This window comes from Meleagris gallopavo, chromosome 2 (assembly GCF_905368555.1).
Source record: "Meleagris gallopavo chromosome 2, MGAL_WU_HG_1.1, whole genome shotgun sequence".
NCBI lineage: Eukaryota > Metazoa > Chordata > Aves > Galliformes > Phasianidae > Meleagris > Meleagris gallopavo.
The window spans coordinates 57,955,738-57,977,502 of NC_139405.1; the positions used below are offsets into that span (position 1 = coordinate 57,955,738).

The 21,765-nt window shown below is 36.3% G+C and overlaps 1 protein-coding gene across 1 annotated transcript in view; it reads left to right on the top strand.

Moving 5' to 3' along the window:
- Positions 1-21,765, top strand: part of PTPRK (protein tyrosine phosphatase receptor type K) — a 391,871-nt gene that overhangs the window by 166,181 nt on the left and 203,925 nt on the right. The window contains exons 4-5 of the mRNA XM_085217336.1: positions 12,096-12,177; positions 13,935-14,050. Of these exons, the coding sequence (XP_085073462.1) occupies positions 12,096-12,177; positions 13,935-14,050 (198 nt within the window). The remainder of the gene's footprint in view (positions 1-12,095; positions 12,178-13,934; positions 14,051-21,765) is intronic.

Below are 21,765 nucleotides of genomic sequence, written 5' to 3' on the forward strand. Positions count from 1 at the left end.
TGAAATTCGGTGACAGGGCTCCCACTGCCTACCATTTGAGAAGAAAGGCAGCTTAAACACAAGAATTGACTTCTCTTTTAATTATTGATGACACATAATAACTTACAGTGCCTTACAATAATGCAAGATGAACTTTGAGAGCAGAGATTGTAGCATGTTTATTTTGGGATAGAAGTTTATCTCCAGAAGGTTACTAGTAAGGACATCCTTCTCCCTTATCTGCTCCTTGTAGATAAAAGTTGTCATTTTATGAGGGGAAAGGTTCATATTCATCTATGCAATCTTCTTCTGCCATTTAATAATCTATTAGGAGAAGATTTCACAGGAACATAAAAAATATATCACAAACTATGGACAAAGAAGAAATCACGAACAAGAAACTACAGTAGATTTGTTCTGTTGACTAAAAACTTAAGCTCCATGAAGAATAGTTATTACTTGGTGCTTCATAGCTATTTTTCTGAACAGTATTTTCAAATAAATAGGTGTTTTATAAAAAGAAAAGAAAAATTGATGTCTTGTCCTAAAAAAAAAAAAGTCCTAAGATTGTGTGTATGAATAGTGTTTAGTTATTTCTGTCTTTCAAGAGGCAATTCATTCTGGTTGTGAGGATTTTGCCCTCTTTTTTTTTTTTTTTTCTATGGAGAAAGAGATAAATTCATGGACAGTGCCAGAGATCATGAGCATTACTCATTTTGACAGACTAAAACCGCTGAAATAGTAGCTTATGAGGTACACCTATAAAGAAAGTTAAGAATGTCTACTTAGTATTAATCTTCAACACTTTGAAAAATGAAAATAGTTTTCTTTCAGAATGAAGGAGAGACCTTTTCTCTTAAATTTAGGATTCATCATTCCTTTGATTTTTCATTTTAGTTTATTTGCTCAGAGGCAAGTTGACTTAGCAAATGTCTTTGCAGATTGATTGATAGAGGAAAGATAGAAGGGAGAAGGTCTGATAAGATTTTAGTTGTGTGTTCAAGGTAAGGATTTTATGGGGTACAGAAAAGGTTCTTTTTGATGCCTTGTTGATACTTATCTTCCTGTGATGTGCCTGGATTGACTTGTCAGTAACTTGTCTTCCCTGCTCAGATCCACTTCCATTTGTTCAGCTTCTTAATAACATCTAGCTTTTCATACTTGCAAACAGGTATAAAACAAATAACTGTAGCTTTCTATTCTAAATGAGTAGAATAAACTATAAAGATTCTGTATTCAATTCTCCTATTATTAATGATGTAATGCCTAAAATAATCCCAGAATGTATCTGAAAAATCCATTCCGAATTAATATAGGAAGTTGGCCTTAGTTGCTAGTGGTGTAAACAGCATCTGTATTATTTCTGACTAATGTTCCTCTTCCTGATTTCACAGATCTTTCTTGACAGATTTCAAAACTATCACTTATGTTGCTTTAACGTTTTTATCACAAATATTTAATTTAAAACTACTTTGAAAAAGGAATATTTCGTTGTCCCCATCTCAAATAGAAATTTCTGCTTTAACTAGTGAATTAGGAAATTAATCAAACTTGTCTAGTTTCGTTAATCAAGGCATGTTATAGTGTGCATTACTGTTAAAAGTGACAGTTTAAGTGATTTCAGTGTTACTAGTCAAATATTTTGAGAAATTAAATATAATTTCTAAAGAGATTTATTCCAATGAAATGTGAGTGTCTGGAGGTCTAGCACACCTGGTTTACCTAGGAGCCTTTTCAAGGTTTTTCTCTTTGATCACGTTGGTAGCCTTGCTAAAGGCATAACCATCAAAACTTGGTCCCAAGGATATAAATTTAAAATACCATGGTGTGTCTATGGCATATTAGTTATTAAAAAGGATATTAGTTGATGTAGACAGAAATATAAGTTGGTTTATGCTCTTTCTTCTCTAGATTTTTCAATACGTCATGCTCTAGAGACAGAGCAGGTTACCCAGGACTATGTCCAGGCATGATTTTGGAGATCTCCAGGAGGAGACTCCACAGTCCCTCTGTGCAGCTTGTTCTAGCACCTGCACAGCACATAAGTATTTCCTGGTGTTCAGAGGGAACTTCCTGTGTTCTAGTTTTTCCCTGTTACCTCTTGTCCTGACAGCAGATGTGAATGATGAAACCTGGCTGAATCCTCTTTGCACCGTGCCTACTTATACACATTGATTAGATCCTCCTTGGGACTTCCATAGGCTAGGCAGTTCCAGCCGTCTCGGACTTTCTTCATATGAGAGGTGTTCCAGTCCCATCATCTTGAGTGTCCCTTGCTAAGCTCTCTCCTTTATGTCTGTATCTCTTGTACTGGGCAGCCAAAAACTAGACCCAGCACTCTTGACGTGCCCTCACCAGTGCTGAGCAGAAGCAGTAAAAGATCTCCTCAGCCTGTGGGCAATGCTGCTTCTAGTGCAGACCAGGATACAGTTAGCCTTCTTTGCTGCAGGAGCATATTGCAGAGGTCCATGTTCAACTTGCTGTCCACCAGATCTCCCAGTTTCTTTTCTAGAAAGCTTCTTTCTGCAGTTGGTTTCCAGCAAATGATCCTCAGGCACTTCTGCCATTCAAATGTAATTGAGAGTTGCCTTGCAATGACACTATCCTCAGTGCTCATAGGTGCATCCTGTTCATGGGCTCATATATTTCCTTTTTTTTTTTTTTTTTTTTTTTTTTTTTTTGGGTATTCCATGACTTGATCCTCTTTCCCCTGGGGTATGTTCTTCCTTGCTCTGGACTTTCCCTCTTGATCTCAGGGTCTTTGGATTTCTGAAGGCCAGTCTTACTAGCCTTGGTCCTGGGACATCAGGGCCATTGTCACATTCAGCAGCAGGCCTACATTTTTCCTAGTCTAACTTGTGCTCCTTATTTACCTACAGAAGTCCATCTTCTTGCTCTTGATATCCATTGTCACATTCAGTTCAGCTTAGTGGATATTGTGCAAAACTGAGAGAAACAAAATGCCAGTGTCATCTCTCCTGTGTCTTCAGGCATAAGCTGTTTGTACAGATGACTGTCTTCTGTGTTTGTCCAGCATCAATTAGTGCAAACATATAGAAGATTAAATAAGATTATATACAGAATTAGGGGTTTAAATATTGTGGTTGTATCTTTAAGTATTTTTTTTTTTAAGAGAACATCAGTGTAATTTCTTGAATCTGTATCTCTTGTACTGTGGAATCTCCTGATTCCATAGTATTCAGGAATCTCCAGGAGGAGACTCCACAGTCCCTCTGTGCAGCTTGTTCTAGCACCTGCACACCACACACTGAAACTAGCACTCTTTGTATTATATTATAATATTTTATATATATAATATATTTGTATTATAGGCTGCTCCAACTATTTATACTATAATATAATATTTATATATATATTACATATATATTATATTATATATATATAAATATAATGCAATGAGTATTTCCACAGTACAGTTCAATATAAACCATCCATTATTTTGGGTGAATTACTTTTTTTAATTGAGTTTCTTTTCTTGGTGCTAGTTGATCTACGTTTGTTATATATATGTTAAACTGTACCTAATAGATAGGCCTCCACTTGTATTAGAATGCGTTTTGGTGTTAGCTTTCCTGCCTTAAGGCTTTTTGTCATTATCCTACCCTCTGTTCATGATGACCCAGAGTAAGGGAGTAGCATAGTCTTTCCTCTTCTTTGTTTCCATCATGTTAGCAACTGTTGTAATTTAGGACAGTTTTGCTTGCAGTTGTTCTCTCTCCTAATATCAGCAAAAACTTACAATCAAGCCTTTTTTTTTTTTTCCTGAACATTTGTCTGTGAAATAAGCTAGGTACTATTTTTATTCCATTCTTTCTGAATTTATATTCACCTGCACTCTGCTGTGAGTTGTCCTCTTGCAAGAGTGACCTCATTCTAAAACATACCTTTTCAGTGTGCATTTCTACACTTTAATTTCTTTTGGGGAAGGCTCTTCTTTAAATAGGCTGAGTATGAACACTTTTAGAGAAAGTGAAAGAGTGTGATAGCTTCAGTTGTAGTTCATTTGAGTTTTATTATAGAGGAGTGGGAAAGGAAGGTATGTACCAATCAGCACATTGGTGGTTGCTGGAATTGGAAAGTAGTTCAGCAGCGTCTTTGTCTGGAGCAAGCAAATGCATGGATTTGGATTTCATGCTCTGCATAGGTGCTTCAAATTGTTTTCATAGCTGTTCTGAAAATAAGCAATTTTAGCTTTTTTTGTTGTTGATGTTTGATATGTAGTGGAAAAAAGTTCTTTAGAAAGCAATATATAGGATGCAACACAAACCAATGAATTTTGTCTGCTGATTTAATTCTGTCATGCTGTCTTTTGTGTTGTTCATCAAAGACTAACTCCAAGATGCTGTCATTTTATTTTAATTGAATAAGGAAAACATCTCATGGTTTAGAAACGGGGAATTTTAATGATCTATATGATACACATATTGCTTCAAGGTGTAATGGTTCTCATTACTGAGTTGAGAGTTATTCAAATGCGTCTTTATTTTGGCTAGGGGTATATATGATCTGAGAAAGAGCATATTAGTGATAAATATATATATATATGTGCATACGTACACATGTATATGGATTAACTAATATTTATATTTAAATATGTAAATAATCTATTTTATTTTTGCCCCACGTGATAGGAAATTACCAGTGGTCATTGGAGTGCAAAAGGACTGATTTATTCAGTCTCAGCAAAGAACAGTGGCATCATGCTGGACTTGTACTACTGCATTTCTGTTGTAGTAAGGATTGCTGCTGTCCTGATGGAAAGTGTTTTCTTAAAGTTTAGGTATATCATAATAATAAATACTCAATAATTCGTATCAGTTCTTAGCTAGTGTCCGTTACTGTGACTGTCACAATTTTAGCATGTAAATGTTATGATTTGCAGTCCTATTACAGGTTTTGTTTCCCATGGCTAAACAGTCAAAACGTCCTGCAGCATTATCAGTATGTTTAAGCCTAAATCATTAAGAACTTAACCATAGCTTACCTATGATTCTCACTTATGTATAAAGAGAAAATTTTAGGGCTGTTCCTAGGATTGAATATAGTAGCTAGCTCATTTCTGAGTAATAAATTCTGAAAGATTACCCAAAGACACTCCTGACAGGGAGTTTCTCACCAGATGGAATTCTGAAAGTACAGGTTTCTCAGCGTTTCCTGGACATTAAATATGTGTTTGGGGATTAGAGGAGTTGGCTGTCCCTGTGGATAACTCTGAGATGGCTGAAGAATCCATAAGCAATTGCAGACCAGCTCTGCTGATAAGGTTGCTAGGGAGAAGATAGCCTTAACTTCTTCTTCCTTCATTCTCAGAAGGTTTGATACTGAGAACAAAAAAAATAATAATAAAAATAAATATAAATTAAAAAAAAAATCCAACCAACAATTGGATGCTAGTTGACTTATCACAATTTAGATCCCAAGATTTTCACTTGTGTTTGAGTTACAGTACTGGAAATTCTCCTGGGCCCTGTCAGCAGCCAAGGCTGCCTCACAGCATTACTTAAGCATTCAAATGGAAGTAATTATGTTTTCATGATTTCTAAATTAGTTCAGCAAAATTATCTGTAACTTTCACAAGGGAAATGCTTTTTATTATGTCAACATAATTTTGGTTATGTCAAGTAAAAAATTATTTTGCTGTCTCTTCTTATTTTCAACTGGCCTTCATTAAGTATTTCTTTTGTAATATGATAGTTTTTTTAAGTGAAGTTCCCACCTTAGTTTTTTAATGTCTTTTGAATTGCAAATCGTTAGATATAATTAGAATCTTCTAAACAAATAGGATTTGTTGTTTTTTTTTTTAATCATTTTGTGTATATATTTTCTCTTTACGGTTTTCATCTGTGGAAAGCTATTTTAGTATAAAACAAAAGAGTATTGTTTAATCTTAACCAGTTATAATATAAATATTAAGTTACATTATAGTTGAAGTCACTTTTGTGCTTTTTCAAAAATTAAGATTAAACAAGGAAGAAGAGTATATACAAAAAAAATTGTTGAAATTTTTGCATTTGATATGCTTATGAAAGACTGATTTTATAATTCTGCTGTTCAATTTCATTCTAACTCATTTCTTCATTTGTTTTACTCATACTTGAATAGAAAAGATGTGAGAGGTTCCAAAAATAAGTCAACATGAATACTATCAGGATTGTGCATGCTGGAGTATTGTGGAAAAGGCACAAATATTCAAGTCATTGTGTACTATATTTGAAGATCACTGGCTTACTATTTTACTTGTTGGTTGATTTGTTATGTACTGCTATCACAAATTATACCTTCTGTTTGCATATAGCTCTCTAATGCAGCTTGCTACCAAATATTGGAATTAATCTATTTACAAGTTTAATTTCAGATAATTTAGTTAATAGAAGGGCTTCCTATGGCTGAATTAAAAATGTATTGCAAGCTGAATGCACTTTGGAAATTGCAAGATCTAAATTTTTTTTGTCTATTTCAATCTTAAATTATTCTTAAGATCATTTTAAGGCTAAGGAGTTAAAAATAGCCAATAGACTGACTTTCTATTTTAACTAAGATGTTTTTAAGGCTGACTTTATCTAATTGATGTGAGATGTTTGCTCCTTTTGTATGATAAGATTGCCTAACATCCTTTGAGACATTCAACCATTCATCAGTATCAGAAGTACAGTATAAGTATAGTATATCGTATAGTGTAAGTGATCAGAAATAGTCAAATGAAGAAGGGACAAGGCAAGTCTCAAACTGCAGAAATACTCTGCAGATGTTTCTGGTTTACATCAAGAAAACAGCTTTTACAAAACCTAGTTGTATTCTAAAGATAGTCATCAGATAAAACAAAAAATGGAATATTAAAATGCTGAACTCAAGGATGTGAAAATTAGTTCTGAATGTTTTCTGATATATAAGTATGTAAGCCAAGAAACAGAGAAAGAATGGCTATTTAGGTTTTTTTACATATTTATTTATTTATTTATTTATTTACTATTCCAAAATATTCCAAAATAGCCCAAGAGGCAGTGGGCTTTCTAGGGAGTGGAACAAGTATTTTCTGCTTTCCTGGTAGATGGAAAAGAGCTGAGTTACACATGCAAATAGGAGCACATTCCAACTGAGTTGTGTGCGAGTGTCAGGTTTTTTTTTTTAATGGAAATCTTTCATTCCATCCTGTTTTCCTCACAAAGATGTTTGATGTAAAACATGCACTGGAGGGAAACTTTCCTATATTCTTTCTAAGCTTTGGTCTATGGAGTTCTCCCTATTCCCTGTCTGCCTTTTGTACATAATTCACTAGATGTACTTTGAGAATGTTTGTTTGGATCAGTGCGTTAAATGAGCTAATAGTGAGGATACCTAAATTAATCACGCTAAGAGTTAAAAATTTGGCAAGTCCATTCCTTTAGTGTATTCCAGCAAATGCAAGCTTATAGGATGCAGTGTTAGGGCCGTGTGGGAGTGCAGTATTTGTGTAGTCCTTAAACATTCAACTTCAGCAACTAGATTCCACCCCTACCCCCCTTTGGGCATCACAGCTACAGAAGTTACTGTTTCCTGCATTGTATTCAAATACTGCTGAGCATTTAAGTCTTTCTGAAATATGTGTTTCTGGATTAAAACTAGCTGAAGGGTGATTGTCACATCAGTGTTTTAGAACTGGGATGTGAAAGTGAACTATGTGATATTTTGTTGTACCTGACATGAGATAACTAGAATCGGCTGGCTTTTTTTTGCTCTGTGTTGCACATCATGCAATAAAGATGACATCAGCTTAAGTTTCAGCCTTGGGTCCCTTTAAGTCAGCAAGCATATACGTAATGGTGGTATTATTGATACTGGCTTCCAAAAGGCTTTTAACTAGGTTCCTCTACAGAACCTTGTAGTAAAACTATTCTATGAGAATAAAGATAATTTCATAAATAGACAATTGTGTAAAAGAGAAAAAAAATACATAAATTGTCCGTATCCTCAGAAGAAGCCACTGCAGGGGGAATCCTACAGAGATTTGTTTCTTTCAATGCATTTATAAATGACCAGGATAGAGAGATGACAGAGACAGAAGTTTGCATATGAAAGCTTCTTTAGAATAGCAAGGACAATGTCTAATTGTGAGGGCCTGCAGGATGACCATCACAAAATCACCAACTGTGAGTAACTGGGAAATAAAATGGCAGGCACATTTTAATGTCGATAAAGAGAGAGAAAATAATGCATGCTGCATAAAATCTGAATTTCATTAATGGAATGATAGATTCTGTTTACCATCAGCAATCTGCAGCAAGATCCTGAGGTTCACAATAACATAAACGTTAAGCCCAGTGATGGTCAAAGGCGGTAGATGAAGTTTTAGGAATGGTTAAGAAAGAAGTTCATTATAAATTAGGTAATTCTGTTTTGGATGAATCATAGATTTATACGTCTTGATTACTGTGTGCAATCTCTGCTCTCATTATCTTCAAAGAGTATAGTGCTATTAGAAAGAAGTTCAAAGAAAGATGACAAGGACAATCAAAGAAAGGGGAATGGTTTCTATACAGGATTGACTGAATAATCTGGGACTCGTCAAAGTTAAAACAAAATTACTTTGGAACATATAATAGAGGTCTTTAAAGTTGTGCATAATATAGCAGGATGTTTGGGTTCAATTTGTCACTGATTTGGTCATTAAAGGAAGTCAAGTACGATACAAACTAGTAGATTTTTTTTTTCTTAATACTGTCAGTAGTAAGATTACAGATTTTCCCAGATTATACTGTGTATGTTGAAAGTTTATGTGGTTTTAGGGGCAAAATGGACAAATATATGGACAAGAAGTGCAATGGGGGATGGTTACAGACATAGGAACATGCCCAGTTCAGGGAATTTTGACGTTTCATTTGTTGTTTAATTATTTTTATCTAAATTCAAGTACTTGTAAACAAGAGCGTGTAATTTTATTTGAAGAAGTAACCAACCATTTGAGCACTATATAGGAAGTGTATAAAAGAATCCAGGATGAAATGTAATTCCCCTGAGCATTTGAATTACCTGAGCTATTCAGCATTTCCTGTTGTTTTTCATTGCATTCACTCCTGTAACAAACGAGACAGGATAACTGTCTCAGAACTATTGTGTGCAAACCTGATTCATCCCTCAGGAAACTCTGTCCTCTCCATTAAAGGAAGCAAGTGTGTCTCAGAAATGTTCTAGATGAACATGCAATTAAATTGTGGTAAGTGAAAGGACGTTTGTAGTTGTGCAGTCAAGTAAGGGTTTTTGGCTAGATTGATAGTCTGAATGACTTTTCAGCTAAATACAGGTGTTTAAGACATTCCTTCTAGGATTATAAACTGAAAAGCCATTGAAGTAAAATGCAGGATTCACTCTGAATGCAACGGTGTTTTATTAGGATAAACTTTATCTGGTGAAAGGAATAGCTGAATAGTCTGTTTTTTCTCATTTATTGTGTGTATGTGTGAGAAAAGCTCTGTTTCTGGTCTAGTTTCTCAGTGCTGTCTTCATCTATATAACCAACTTTTTTTTGTTTCCCTTTTTGAATGTGAGCAGATGTTATCAAATCAAAGCTCAGTGAGACTTTTGTAACTGTACTGCATCTTTTACTATATACAGTCTACAGAAAAAAAGCAAAAGAAAGAAAGAAACGAATAAAAAAAAACCAAACAAAACAAATGTAAATTCCCACCTGTATCCGAAGTAAGGAAAATTCTTTCCCTCTGGACTGCCTGGAATCTGTTAACGTACGTGAAGGGCAGGCTTCTCTGGTAGCTGAATCAAAACTGTTTTAAAATGAATAACACCCCGGTTTGAAGTTAGATGTAAATTTAGGCCACTGGATTTAACACCAATTGTCAAAGTTCTCAACTTAAACTGGGGAAGCAAGTTTGTTTACATACGTGATAGAATTGTATTGTAATGTAAAGAAATCAATCATTTGGAAGGGCTTTAAATATAACATTATTTCTTACTGAGATGTCTGATTGTCTTCACACCGCATAACCTTTTAAAACAACAACAAAAAGACAAATTGATCTAAATGTAGTTTTTAGGGAATGAAAAAAAATGGCACTGATGTCCTTACAAGTAACAAGTGCCAGCTCCCTGAAGAAAGCCAGAGGAGCTGCAAGGTGCTGTCAAATAGTGCTCTAATTGAAATCTTTAAGAAAGGTCCTTGACCGGGCTTGCATTCCTCCCCACCTACCTGGAACGTTGGGTTATCAGTCTTTCTCCTTTGCATTGTCTCAGAGAACAAGGGATGGAATCCACTGACACTTCTTGAATGTTCATGTGAATGTGAACACAGTGAGGCAGTAGGTGGCATATTTGAGCAGTAAGGAAAGCAGTGCGAAAGACAAATGACAGTCTGGATGGCCATGCACAGCTATCACACCATGAACTGGAAGGCATCTAGATCAGCTTATCTTCAGATAACAACCAGGGTACTGTGTGTGGAGCTGAATACTGACTTCAATGCATTGGAATCAATGGTGGCAACACTGGAATATTGCAGAGTTTGTGCCAGATGGGTCCCATAAAAAAAAAAAAAAAAATGCTCACATAGGAACGGAAAGAATACTGTATACGAGTTTGTAAGGACCTACTGAATGAATACAAGACTGAAAGTGACATTTTCTTGGATTGCGTCATTACCAGTGATGAGACCACGTGTCATCACTATGAGCCAGAGTCAAAATGGTAGTCCATGGAGCGGTGACATGATTTCCCTATCAGAGAAAAAGGTCAAGATGCAGCTCTCTGTGGGTAAAGGAATGTGTACTGTCTTTTGGGATAGGACAGTGGTAATCCTTCTGGATTTTCTGGAACAGGGACAAACCATCAACTCTGGACACTGCATTGCCGACAGTGACTAAGCTGGAGACTCAAACTTTCAGCACAGAGATGAAGACAGCCTTTCTCTTGCAGCACAGTAATGGCAGGCCCCATACTGGTTTGAAGACCATGAAGCACGTTGCCAATCTTGACTAGACTGTCCTACCATACCCACCGTATAGTCTGGATTTGGTGCCTTCTGATTTCCATCTGTTCCGGCCAATGAAAGGTGGACTTCATGAGCAACATTTTCCTAGCAATGGCACCATAATAGCAGTTGTGAAACAGTTGTTCACCTCTACTGGTGCAGATTTCTACGAGTGCAGCATGCAGGCTCTTATTAATTGCTGGTGAAAATGCAAAGTTAGTGGGTGGTAACTGTGTTGAAAAATAGTGTTTGGTAGCTGAGAATTTGCTCGATCAGACAGTGTGTTTGTACTCCTTGTAGCTCTTGTATTTTCCGTGGAAATAAATAGGAGGCATTACTTTTGGAACAACGCAGCTAGTTTAGGCATTCCTGCTTCATACTTTATTTTTCATTTCTATATGCTTTCCTTTTCATTATCCTCTACTTTTCTGCCAGTTTGTCAGTTTATTCTGGACTGTGTGATGTTATGTTGGTACATCTGTAGGAAACAGCTCTCTCTTCAAATGTTCTGAGAACAATTTTTCCTTGTTACTTCATGTTTGAAGTGGGACAAAAAGTTGGGTGTGAAGACATTGTTGCATATTTGTTTCATGCCCAGCAATTTCTCTATTGCCTTGCAAGAAATAAAGAATGTAATGGCTACTGCGTAAATCTCCTACAGCTGTTCTTTTCATTGCCACTGGGCAGTGCCACTTTATTTCTGTGCTGCTGCATATTTTCCTGTACAATTACACTGCACGTTACATGAGAATGTGGGCTACAGAAGACCCCAAATGGGAATACAAATGTTAAAATTCTTGTTCAGTTGTACGCTGTGATGTTGAACCTGTCTGAAAGTAATAGTGTTTTTTTCAGAATTGAATCATGTTTATGGATTTAGTGAATTGAAAACAGTATGCCGCTAATTGAGATAATAAACTTGCTTTTCTGTTGTGCTATAAGCAGTGAATCCAAAGCAAGTGATATATATGAAAAGAATGGAACTGCAATCCATTAGGTAATAAATATTCCATTCAGTCATCAAGCCTTGTAGGAACCTCAGCTAAATGAAAAAGGCAATGTGTCTTATATCAACACGCCTGCTACTGTGGGAATTCTGCAGAAATGAATGTTGTAAACATTTTTTCTTTCATTTTGACAGGTAATATTTGAAGCCGAAGTCTCAGATGGGAGAAATGGCTACATTGCCATTGATGACATCCAGGTTCTGAGTTACCCTTGTGGTAAGTAATGATTAAGAGCTGCATTTTTCTCTGTCTTTTCAGGACATATTTGATATTGCTGTGGCCTGCTGAGTTTTCATCACTTCATCACTGATGTTCTTTGTTCTTTCAATAGCATTTGTGTTGTAGCTTCCAGGGCAAAATGTAGTGTTGCAAGTGATTTACCTGGATGAAATCTTTGTCTACCAGAAGTATTGCATGAATATAAAAGCAGAAATGCTTCAGTGTCTTAAGCTGTCTTTTGTTAATATGTATGTTCACTATATCCACAGATATTACAGAAATATGACATGGCTTTCTGGATTTCATGCCTTTTTTTTTTTTTTTTAATAAATGGCTTCTAGCTATTGAACTATTGAAGGGAGGTCTCTTGCTATGGTTTATTTTGTGAACATTTACATTTGCCTTTTTCTACTCAACTCTGAGTAAAACTATACACTTCGAACACAAATTGTGTTAATTCAGGTGTCGTACAAGTAAACATTGTGAGGAAGAAATTATTACTGTACATTTCTGACACCACTCTTAGTTGTGGTTTTGTGGTTGTTTTGTTTTTTTTTTGTTACTTTGGTTCTATTCCATTTTTCTGATCTTTCTCTAGACTTTCTCAAATTTCCTTTCTCAAATTTAATTTCACTGTAGTGCACCTCATGGCTGTTAATTTAATTACTTTCTGAAAAGACCACATCACAACAATCTTTCTCCAAAATTTTTAAAAGATGGTTGCAGTGGCAACATCGCATCCTGCTTTCTTCCACCCACAACTCTATTACAACTCTCATAGGTTACCAAGCATAAAGGGGTATTTGTGTAATTTACCTCTTTATATTTCTGCCAGCCTGGCTGTCTGATCTCAGTAGTCAGCAGAACTCTCTGCAGCTGCAGTATCTGGCTTTGTATTGTCCCTTGCTTCTTTGTTTTTCTTCTTTTTATTTTTTCTTTTTACTTATTTTCTAATTGCTAAAAGGCACTTTGGTGCAGCCATGACAGAAGATAATCAAAATCTTACACTTTTCAGATAAGCTGTTTTTTGTACTGATCTTTAAACATTTTTTCATTCTGATTTGCTGGGCTCTTTTTCCGAGAGGTTTTCTGGTGTTTTTTTAGTTCTTTTTTAACTAAGCACAAAGAAATAACAGCTCAGCTACTGTTGTAATTGGTGGCTCTTGAGAAAGGAATGGGTGAGAGCTGTGTAATACGCCCATTCCTCAAATACGTCTGTCAGATTTCTTATGTCTAATAAATCCTTCAGGTGGTTGTGCCACAGAGCTTTCCTAGGGGCTTTGTCAGAAAAGGAAATAATTTGCCTGAATATTGAAATATTATGCTCAACAGCAAAAATGATTTCATTTAGTAAAAGTATGGAGCTCAAAGTTACGTTGCAAATTATCTAGATAATACCTATTTTTTTTTTTACTTGAGCAGTATCCTTCTGTTTTTTTCCTAGTATGAAAGACTTCATACAACTGAAATTCATAAGGATAATTTTTGTAATGTGGTACTGACATTCTAGCATTTGATCTTTTCTGGACTTTGATTCTTAAAATACTTTATTAGAACTCATGCATGGAATAAAAAGGAGAGAAGGGAAAGGACTGAAAACATTCTTCTGGAGCTGAGATGAAACAAATCATTTTCTTTGTTTGTATTTTCCAGCTAAAGGTTTTTATAATATGCATCTTTGCAGAGACAGTGTAATGGCACCTTTTCTAGCAATAAGCATTATTTTTAATTTTTTTTTTTTCCTAACTCTGCAGATAAATCTCCACATTTCTTGAGGCTGGGGGATGTAGAGGTCAATGCAGGGCAGAATGCTACATTTCAGTGCATTGCTACAGGGAGAGATGCAGTGAATAACAAGTTATGGCTCCAGGTAAGGCCAACTCATCTAAGCCTATTTGCCTAGAGGACAAAATGCTTTCTGGAAGGGAAATATTTAAATTCTTAAGTCTTTTTTCTTTTGCATGTGAAACATCTAGTTCAAATAAGATGCTATATTGTTTAAATGGTGAAACTGGTAATCAATTTTGTAGTGTTTAAAAGCTTGGATTGGGACCTTTTTTTTTTTTTTTATGACCGATAGAGGAAGGTTGTTCTTTAAGGCATTTTGATCTTTTCTCTACTTATAAATCAGCTCCATTTATTACCATGAAGTACATATAGGTACATATTCTCAATTTTAAAATGAAAACTTTTCTTTGTGGTTTGTGTGAATGGTGTTGAAAGACTTAAAATTAAGACCACCAAGTAGAAAGATTGCAAAGGTTCACACTTATTTCTTTAAAAACAGTTTTGCCACGTAATACCCGTATGTGTATGCTTAAACCTTAAGCACTGACAATGCTTTAGAATCATTTCTTAATATGCGTTTTACATCTCATTTTCTTAAAAATAGGGAATTTCTATACGCTTTCAGAACTTCAAAGTTTTTGGCAATGATTGTACTTTGAAATTAACTATAATCAGAACTTTAAAGTATGTATTTTTTTGTAAAGTGTTGTGCTCTTGAAATGAACTATAATCAGTTACTTCAATCTGTTTGATTTTCTTTTAATAGAATGTGGGATGACAAACCTTCAGTAGCAGTTGCATATAGGCATGTGTTAAACTTCAAATGTAAAAGAGAATATTTTTAATAGGAGTATGAGATTATAAAAATCTGATACACTGAATGTATTGCCAGACAAATATGCTGCAACATTTTAAAATGTGACACAAATCTAGCAGTGAGGATATTGCATTTATCAAATAGGTGTCTTATCAGTCAGAACGATGTGGTATTCCATGTCTTTGGGTAGTAACTTGTTTAAACTGAGCACATATAAAATTTCTTCATTGAGGAAGTGGAGTACAGTTTCAAAGGCTTGCCAAATAGATCACATAAAGCACACAAACTGAAATTGAGCTTAGTTACTATACCAAAGGCAGAAGCATAACAAAAGGTGCATGCAAGAACAAATGTGAAGCACTGCCTTCAATGTGTAATTGGTCAGAAAAGGCTGACAGGGACTGCCAGCTGGAAGTCTTCTTCATCACTTGGTCCTCTGGGTCAGATAACGGACAGATTATACTTGCTAACTTGCACTCCCTTGAGAAGGCCAGTTATCCAACAGACAACTCAGAAAACATCTATTTTGTCCCTTCAAGTACTTCATGGGTGGTTTTTTGTGTGGGGATCACAGATGTGGTATTTTTCTCACAGTGTAAAAGATAAGGTGTCTTTGACATTCAAATAACTCTGCTTGTGTTTGTGAAGTGCTTTGATATTCTTCAAGACACTTTGCTACTAAATTCATATGCTGGGACTTACATTCCCCCTCTTGTTTTCCCTTAAGTAATCCCAATTTTTCACCAACTTAAAGATGACCCATATTTTTTTTTTTCCTCTTCTCTCATTATTCCAACACTTCATCTTACCTTCCTGACATAAGTTCAAGTCATGAACTTTCCTACCTCTGAATTCATCCTTAAACAGATGTTACAGCTGTTTTGCTCAGCTAATAATGAATTGACTCCTCATCCTTAAAACACAGGGTGAATATATATGGGGGCCTCATGAGACTAAAGTGTATGACTTGAAACAGGCTAAAATTAGCCTTTGACCAAACCAGAGATTCGTAAAGGGTGAATAGCCAGCAAGGAAGAGCAAGCAGATCAAATAAAATACCTAAGTAATTGTTTTTGAGAGCCCTGAGCTGAAACATTCCAAGAATGTATTTTTCTTGTAAGAACAAAAACTGATAGGGGCAGGAGAAAAAAAAAAGAATAAGAAAAGAAAATAAGAGCATTGGGAGGAAAAAAAAGGACATTTTTCATGTACGCTCTATTGGAAAAAATAGCTTTTGGTCATGTCCTTATTGAAAGAGAAAAGATATTTCCTTAATAAAAGGAAAAAAACCAACAAAAACCCAACAAAAAAAAGTAGCATACAGGTTGCTATTAAAACAGTCTTTGATAAGTAAAGATCTAAGGTACAATTTGGGACTTTTTGTATCTGAAATGATCTAAGATAACATTTGCTTGCATTGAAGTAATAGAGTTGTGCAGACATAAATTCCACTGCGGAAACTACTACTGCTCTCTGGCTTTCCCAGCCCTCTGCAGCCAAGGGCTGAAGTAAATTTAGGAGTGAGACAGAGCTGTGGGAAGCAGCGACCTTGCTTTCTTTTCTATAGTTCTGTCTCTGAGTGCAATCCAGCTGCACTGAGCTGCAGCAATCTCAGCTTCTCCCTCCTCAACTCTTCTGTAGTATGGAGCTTTTACTCACCTTTCCACTGAGTTAGTTGAGGAAACTGATCTGGCAGAAAAAAATTGTGTCCCCAGACGTAAATTATTGCTACTTGTTGTTGAGAGCAAGAGGGATTTTTGGGTTTGGTTTGTAAGGGTGATGGTGCTGTGTGCACGTTTTTTGTTCCATTTTTAGCTTGATTCATGTCTGAATTACCTATCTATATCCCCAGCAAAGGGGATGTTTGGCTGGGAGCAAGGAAGAGAGAAAGATTCTAACAACCTGAGAGTAGATCTCATTGTAGATTGTCTCATTGTTCATGACCTGTATAAACTTTAATTTGCCAATCAGGAAAAACCACTGATGTTACACAAATGATCTGTGTGCATGCGCATCTCCATGTTTTTCTTTGCAACTATAAATGAAGTGCACATGCCTTTATGTGACTGAAAATAGAAATAGATGAAAATAGACACAACATTTCAATGCATTGTTTTTTGAGTGTTTATAACTGTCTTTTCATCATCTTCATTTTCTATAAGAGCATAACTGTAAGAATTTCAGATGAGTATGAATTAACATTGAACTTCTTCTGACTTTTACTAATGTAGATTTTGCTAGTTTGTTTATTTTTAGATTATATCTTGTCTCCTGTCCTCTTTCACAACCCTATCCACCAACCCCTGCATTTTGCAGCCCCACTGGACCAAAGCTGGGGACAGGCAGGGCTCTGACATTGAAAGATAAGCAGTGAAGATAACACAAGTCTTTAAAATTTTCAACTTTGTTAATGTAAAACAAATATTTGAGCAGGTAAAGAGATTTAACTGGTTGAACAAGATGATCTAAAACATACTTTCCTGGCAAAATAAATACTGGGTGTGAGAGCAGGACAGAAGTGCAGTGCTCAGATTTAGTGTTTTTCATCTTTTCAGCATAATCTAGTATCCAGTCTGTTATGGCTATGAGCTGAAGTATTTTCTTTATAACCTACAATTATTGACAAATTCTGAAAGAATTTCAAAGTTCGTTCTTTTTTTTTTTTTTTGTGTGTTGATTTTCTTAGTTAAGTATTAAATATATGTGAGAATGGCACACAGAGAACAATACAAACGTTAAAATGGAAACATTGAAGAGGGTCTTTTTACCCATATGATTTTTTAGTATGAGGAAAGCTTCCATGATTTTAAGCTTTGTTCCTTTATTGAGAAAGTACAGAAATATTGTCTGAACAGTGTAAATAACATTTTGCGACACAAAGACTAGAAAGCAGTGTACATATTGTTCAGTATTTGTTCTGTGGATCTGATTGGGATATCAGAGCAAAAGGGTTTTTTGCATAATCAAGCTGTGTTTAACTGCTTCCTGAGCTGAGAAAAATTGTGATTCTCATAAGTCCAGTATGATTTTCAGTGTCTTATCGATGTCCAGTTTAACTGGACACTTGCACAGTACAGAGAATTGAGCTTTTTGCTCGAACATCTGTTAAACCATATGTCTTGGCACCTGGTTCAGATGGTGATAACAGCGGCACTAATGAGTCCATCCATCATCGCTGAGCTCTGCATTAACATAGCATTGGATTAGGGAAAGCGGATTCTTCTGGCTTTGCAGATGGATGTATTTTGCCACAGTCTTCAGTGATGCCATTTGCTCTGGTGAATCTGAAATTCAGAGGGGTAGTGCACGTGTTTAAAAGTTTAATGTGTGCCCGATAATCCTGTGCAGATTGTCATTGGAGCTGTGGTGAGTGGGCCAATCTGTCAGCAGGGGCTGTGGGGGCTGGCAAGAGGCCACCCCACTTAGGCTGCCAGGGCTGGCAAGGCAATCCTGCATTTGCCCCTGAAGAGACTCGTCAGCATGAACGGATCAGATCCAGACCTTCTCGCCACCAGAGAAGTATGTCGTTCCTTGCGGAATAACAGATAATTAAAGCAATTGCCTGAAAGTAATAACTGAAAATGTGAAATTAGGAAGCATTATGGAAAATAAAATGCAAATTGCTGGAACAACAATGGCGTGGGGCTGACCTCCCAGCAATACCAACTGTTACTGGATGATGAAAGACCATCTGCATGGCTGTTTGGCTCTGCGGCATCATGGTCCTGTTCTTAAGGAAGCTGCCATAGCCTATAATGCCATTTTTGCTAGGTTCTTGGGTTGCGGTGTTTGTTGCCACAGAGTGTGATTTGAAGTTCAACGTTTGTCTGTCTTTCAGGGGTTTTCACTGCTAGATAGTGTATGTGTGGGCACTTAAAAGCAAATTTGGACTGAGCACGTGCAGATGGTATCCTCTGATGATGCCCTAAGGCCATTCATTCTGTAGAACCAATACAGCACGGCAGGATTTTAACCTGGAGAGTGTACATGCAAACCTGTGTCTCTAGCAGAGGGCTGAGGGATGCAGCATTGATGACTATTGTGTTTTATGAAAGGACAGTAATTCCTGTCAGGAAGGGATTTGTGCTATGCAGTTCCTTTAATCTCTCAGTGTCCAGAAGTTGAAGGCATGGATCATTACCCAGCAGTAGGGTTTTGAGAGTTGGGCTTGGTCCTTGGGCATAAAACATTTAGCTACAAACTACAGTTGGATGTTTGGAGGCTTTGCTTCCTGTCTTTATGACATTGGAAGAATGCTTCTTGTTGGTTCTCACAGATTTTACAACCCCTGAAAGTTATGGGAGGCTGAGTAAGCTCCAAATAATCAAGAAACTTTTGTTTTTTTCGTTGATGTGGCCTAAGGGAAACTGAGAAAAAGTGTTTTCTGGATGCCTTTTTAGCACCCATAGGGTTTCAGCTATGGAACTGTGATGGAGACTTTTGGTCTCGTTTTTGTTCTTAGTCAACTGTCATGTTTGACAACTCTGCTGTTGAACTGAAGTCTGTGGGACAGGCCTGCTGGCCCTGCAGAGAAGCTGAAGCCAGGGTGTCTTGCTGGGGCCACAAGAGGGGCAGAGGCAGCTGGGATACTGCTGTGAGGCTGCCCCAGCCTCTGGCCTGCTGGGAAGCAACTGACTACAGAGCATCAGCATCTGCCTGAAACACAGGTAAATTTGTGACAGTAAATATTACCTGGTCCTGTGAGCTTTGCTCCTTAATCCACACATTTAGATCCTCTCCTCTGAGGTGCAAAGTGCAATAGGTACCTTTGTACTCCAACAGTTTGCTCAAATAGCTATGAGATTTATAGAATGATTAAAAAACTTGTCCTTTAATAAAATACTGGAGGGAGGGGGTATATATACACACTTGTATATACAACATTTTTATGTATGTCTGTGTGCATATATACATAAATACTGCTACACTTATTTCCTGTTGGAAAAGAGTAAAATCATCTGCTAAGAAGCATGTGATGAGGTATCCTATCTTATTTTGGTCTTGGTAGTGTGCGGGTTTTTCTTTTTCTTTTTTTCTCTTGCAAAATCAGATTTTTTTTTTTTTTTTTTAGATCTGCAGGCTGAATGTTGCTGTTAGGTATGCTCTTCTCAGAGTGCTATTGATCTTTAGTCATTGTGCCCAGATTTAAAAAAAAAAATGAAAGTATTTTAGTTCTGTAACTAGAGTACTGTAGCTTTCTGAAAAACATTGTTTTTAAAATGTATTTTTTTTGTGCCACGTGTTAGATAAATTCAAAATAAGGGGTGTTAAAAGCAGGCATGGTTTTCATTTCTGTATTTGGATGGCCAGAGACACTGTAGAATGTATTTTGCTGTTCCTCCTCTGGTAGATTTTATTACAGGCTAGGATTCCCACTTCTGAAGATACCAGATGGTTCTCATTTAGACTATTTCTTGCTAACAGTTGGTTTCTTCCATAGGAGTTTCAGTGCAGTGGGAGGGAAATTGAGCTACCTCTAAGTGGACAAGTTTGGTTAACAAAAGTACATGCAACTAAAATATGTGAAGTAATTTTGTATTCTTCTAAGCGGCACTGCAATCTAGAATTTGACTCTGCACTTTTCTCAAGATTTTTAGTATATGTGTGCATGGGAAAAGCTTTTCCCACATGTGTAGTGCTCTTTTAGTCTGTTTTGTCATGCATTTGGGGAGACCAGCCAGCTTAAAGCTGGTTACATTAGTTTCCTACTTAAAGGGGAAGAAAAAGAAACAACCCATAACCGTATGCTTTTTTTGAAAAGCAAACTGACGGAAAAGAAAAAGCTACATCTTATTGCATACGAAGAGAAAGGTAGGACTATCTGGGCATATAATTTAAACAATGGTTCCAGTTCTTATTCTACCTAAAAATACAAATTTGTTTATTTATTTATTTAGCTAAAATCATGTATTTGGGAATAGAATACAACTGAAGATAAATGAATCCTGCTTTCTTGATCACTTGCTCTATTGTAGGTGCTCTACCTTGTGATAAAGTAGTTTCATACTTTGTTATTTGCAGTATGTTTATTTAATTTGAAAATCCCAAGACACAAATCAGACAGAAAATCAAAACTAATTTTTTTCATTTGTTTCTGTATTTGTAAATTTTATTCTAAATGTTGTTAAAGCATACGCTCTGTGTGTCAAAAACTGCCTGACAAACTGCATGTAAGTAAAATTTTAAAAGATGGTAACTTAGGTTAGTTTTTTTTCCCCCTTTATGTTATTTAATTTTTACCAAAATTTTTTTTTGACATCATCTGTTCTTGCTACTTTGAAGCTATCCTCATTCAACCTTTTTTTTTCTTTTGCAAAAAAAAAAAAAAAAAAAAAAAACAGACAAAAAACCCACTGCAAGATATTTTTTGCCTGTACACAATGTGTAAAAGCACACAAGAAAAGTGTAATGTCACTACATCCTTTACAGATTCCCTTTTTCTCTAATCGTCTCACTGTAACTCCCCAGGTGCTGGGGGAATTCTTCTCTGGTGAAGTTCTAATTTCTTATTTGGGAGCAGAGTTGCTTGAGCCTCTCCTCTTGCACCCTGCACAGATCCTGCCTGCTCTCCATGGCCACACAGTGAATTAGATCAGGGATTCCTTGTTGATGATAAGATGAGAGACAGAATGTATTTTCAAGGACGGATTTTTTTATGTGTTTTTTTTTTTTTTTTTGTTTGTTTGTTTGTTTGTTTGAAGGAAGGAAGGAAGGTAGGAGTTATAGGCAAGGAAGGGTGAGTGAGTGTGCTGTGGTGGGCACTGCTGCTGAAACGATGTGTGTGTCACTGCAGCCATGGTGTTGACATTTTCTGATCTCTGGAGGCATACCAGGGTCCAGCTGAGAGCCTGAGAAAGCAAACAGGATTGACTGTAGTTGTTAGCAGTGTAGTGGACTTATGTTAAGATGTTTACACTGAGAAAGGGACCAAGATGTGTAAGGTTGAGCTGTCCAGGCTGATAAAAATCACTGTTATGAAA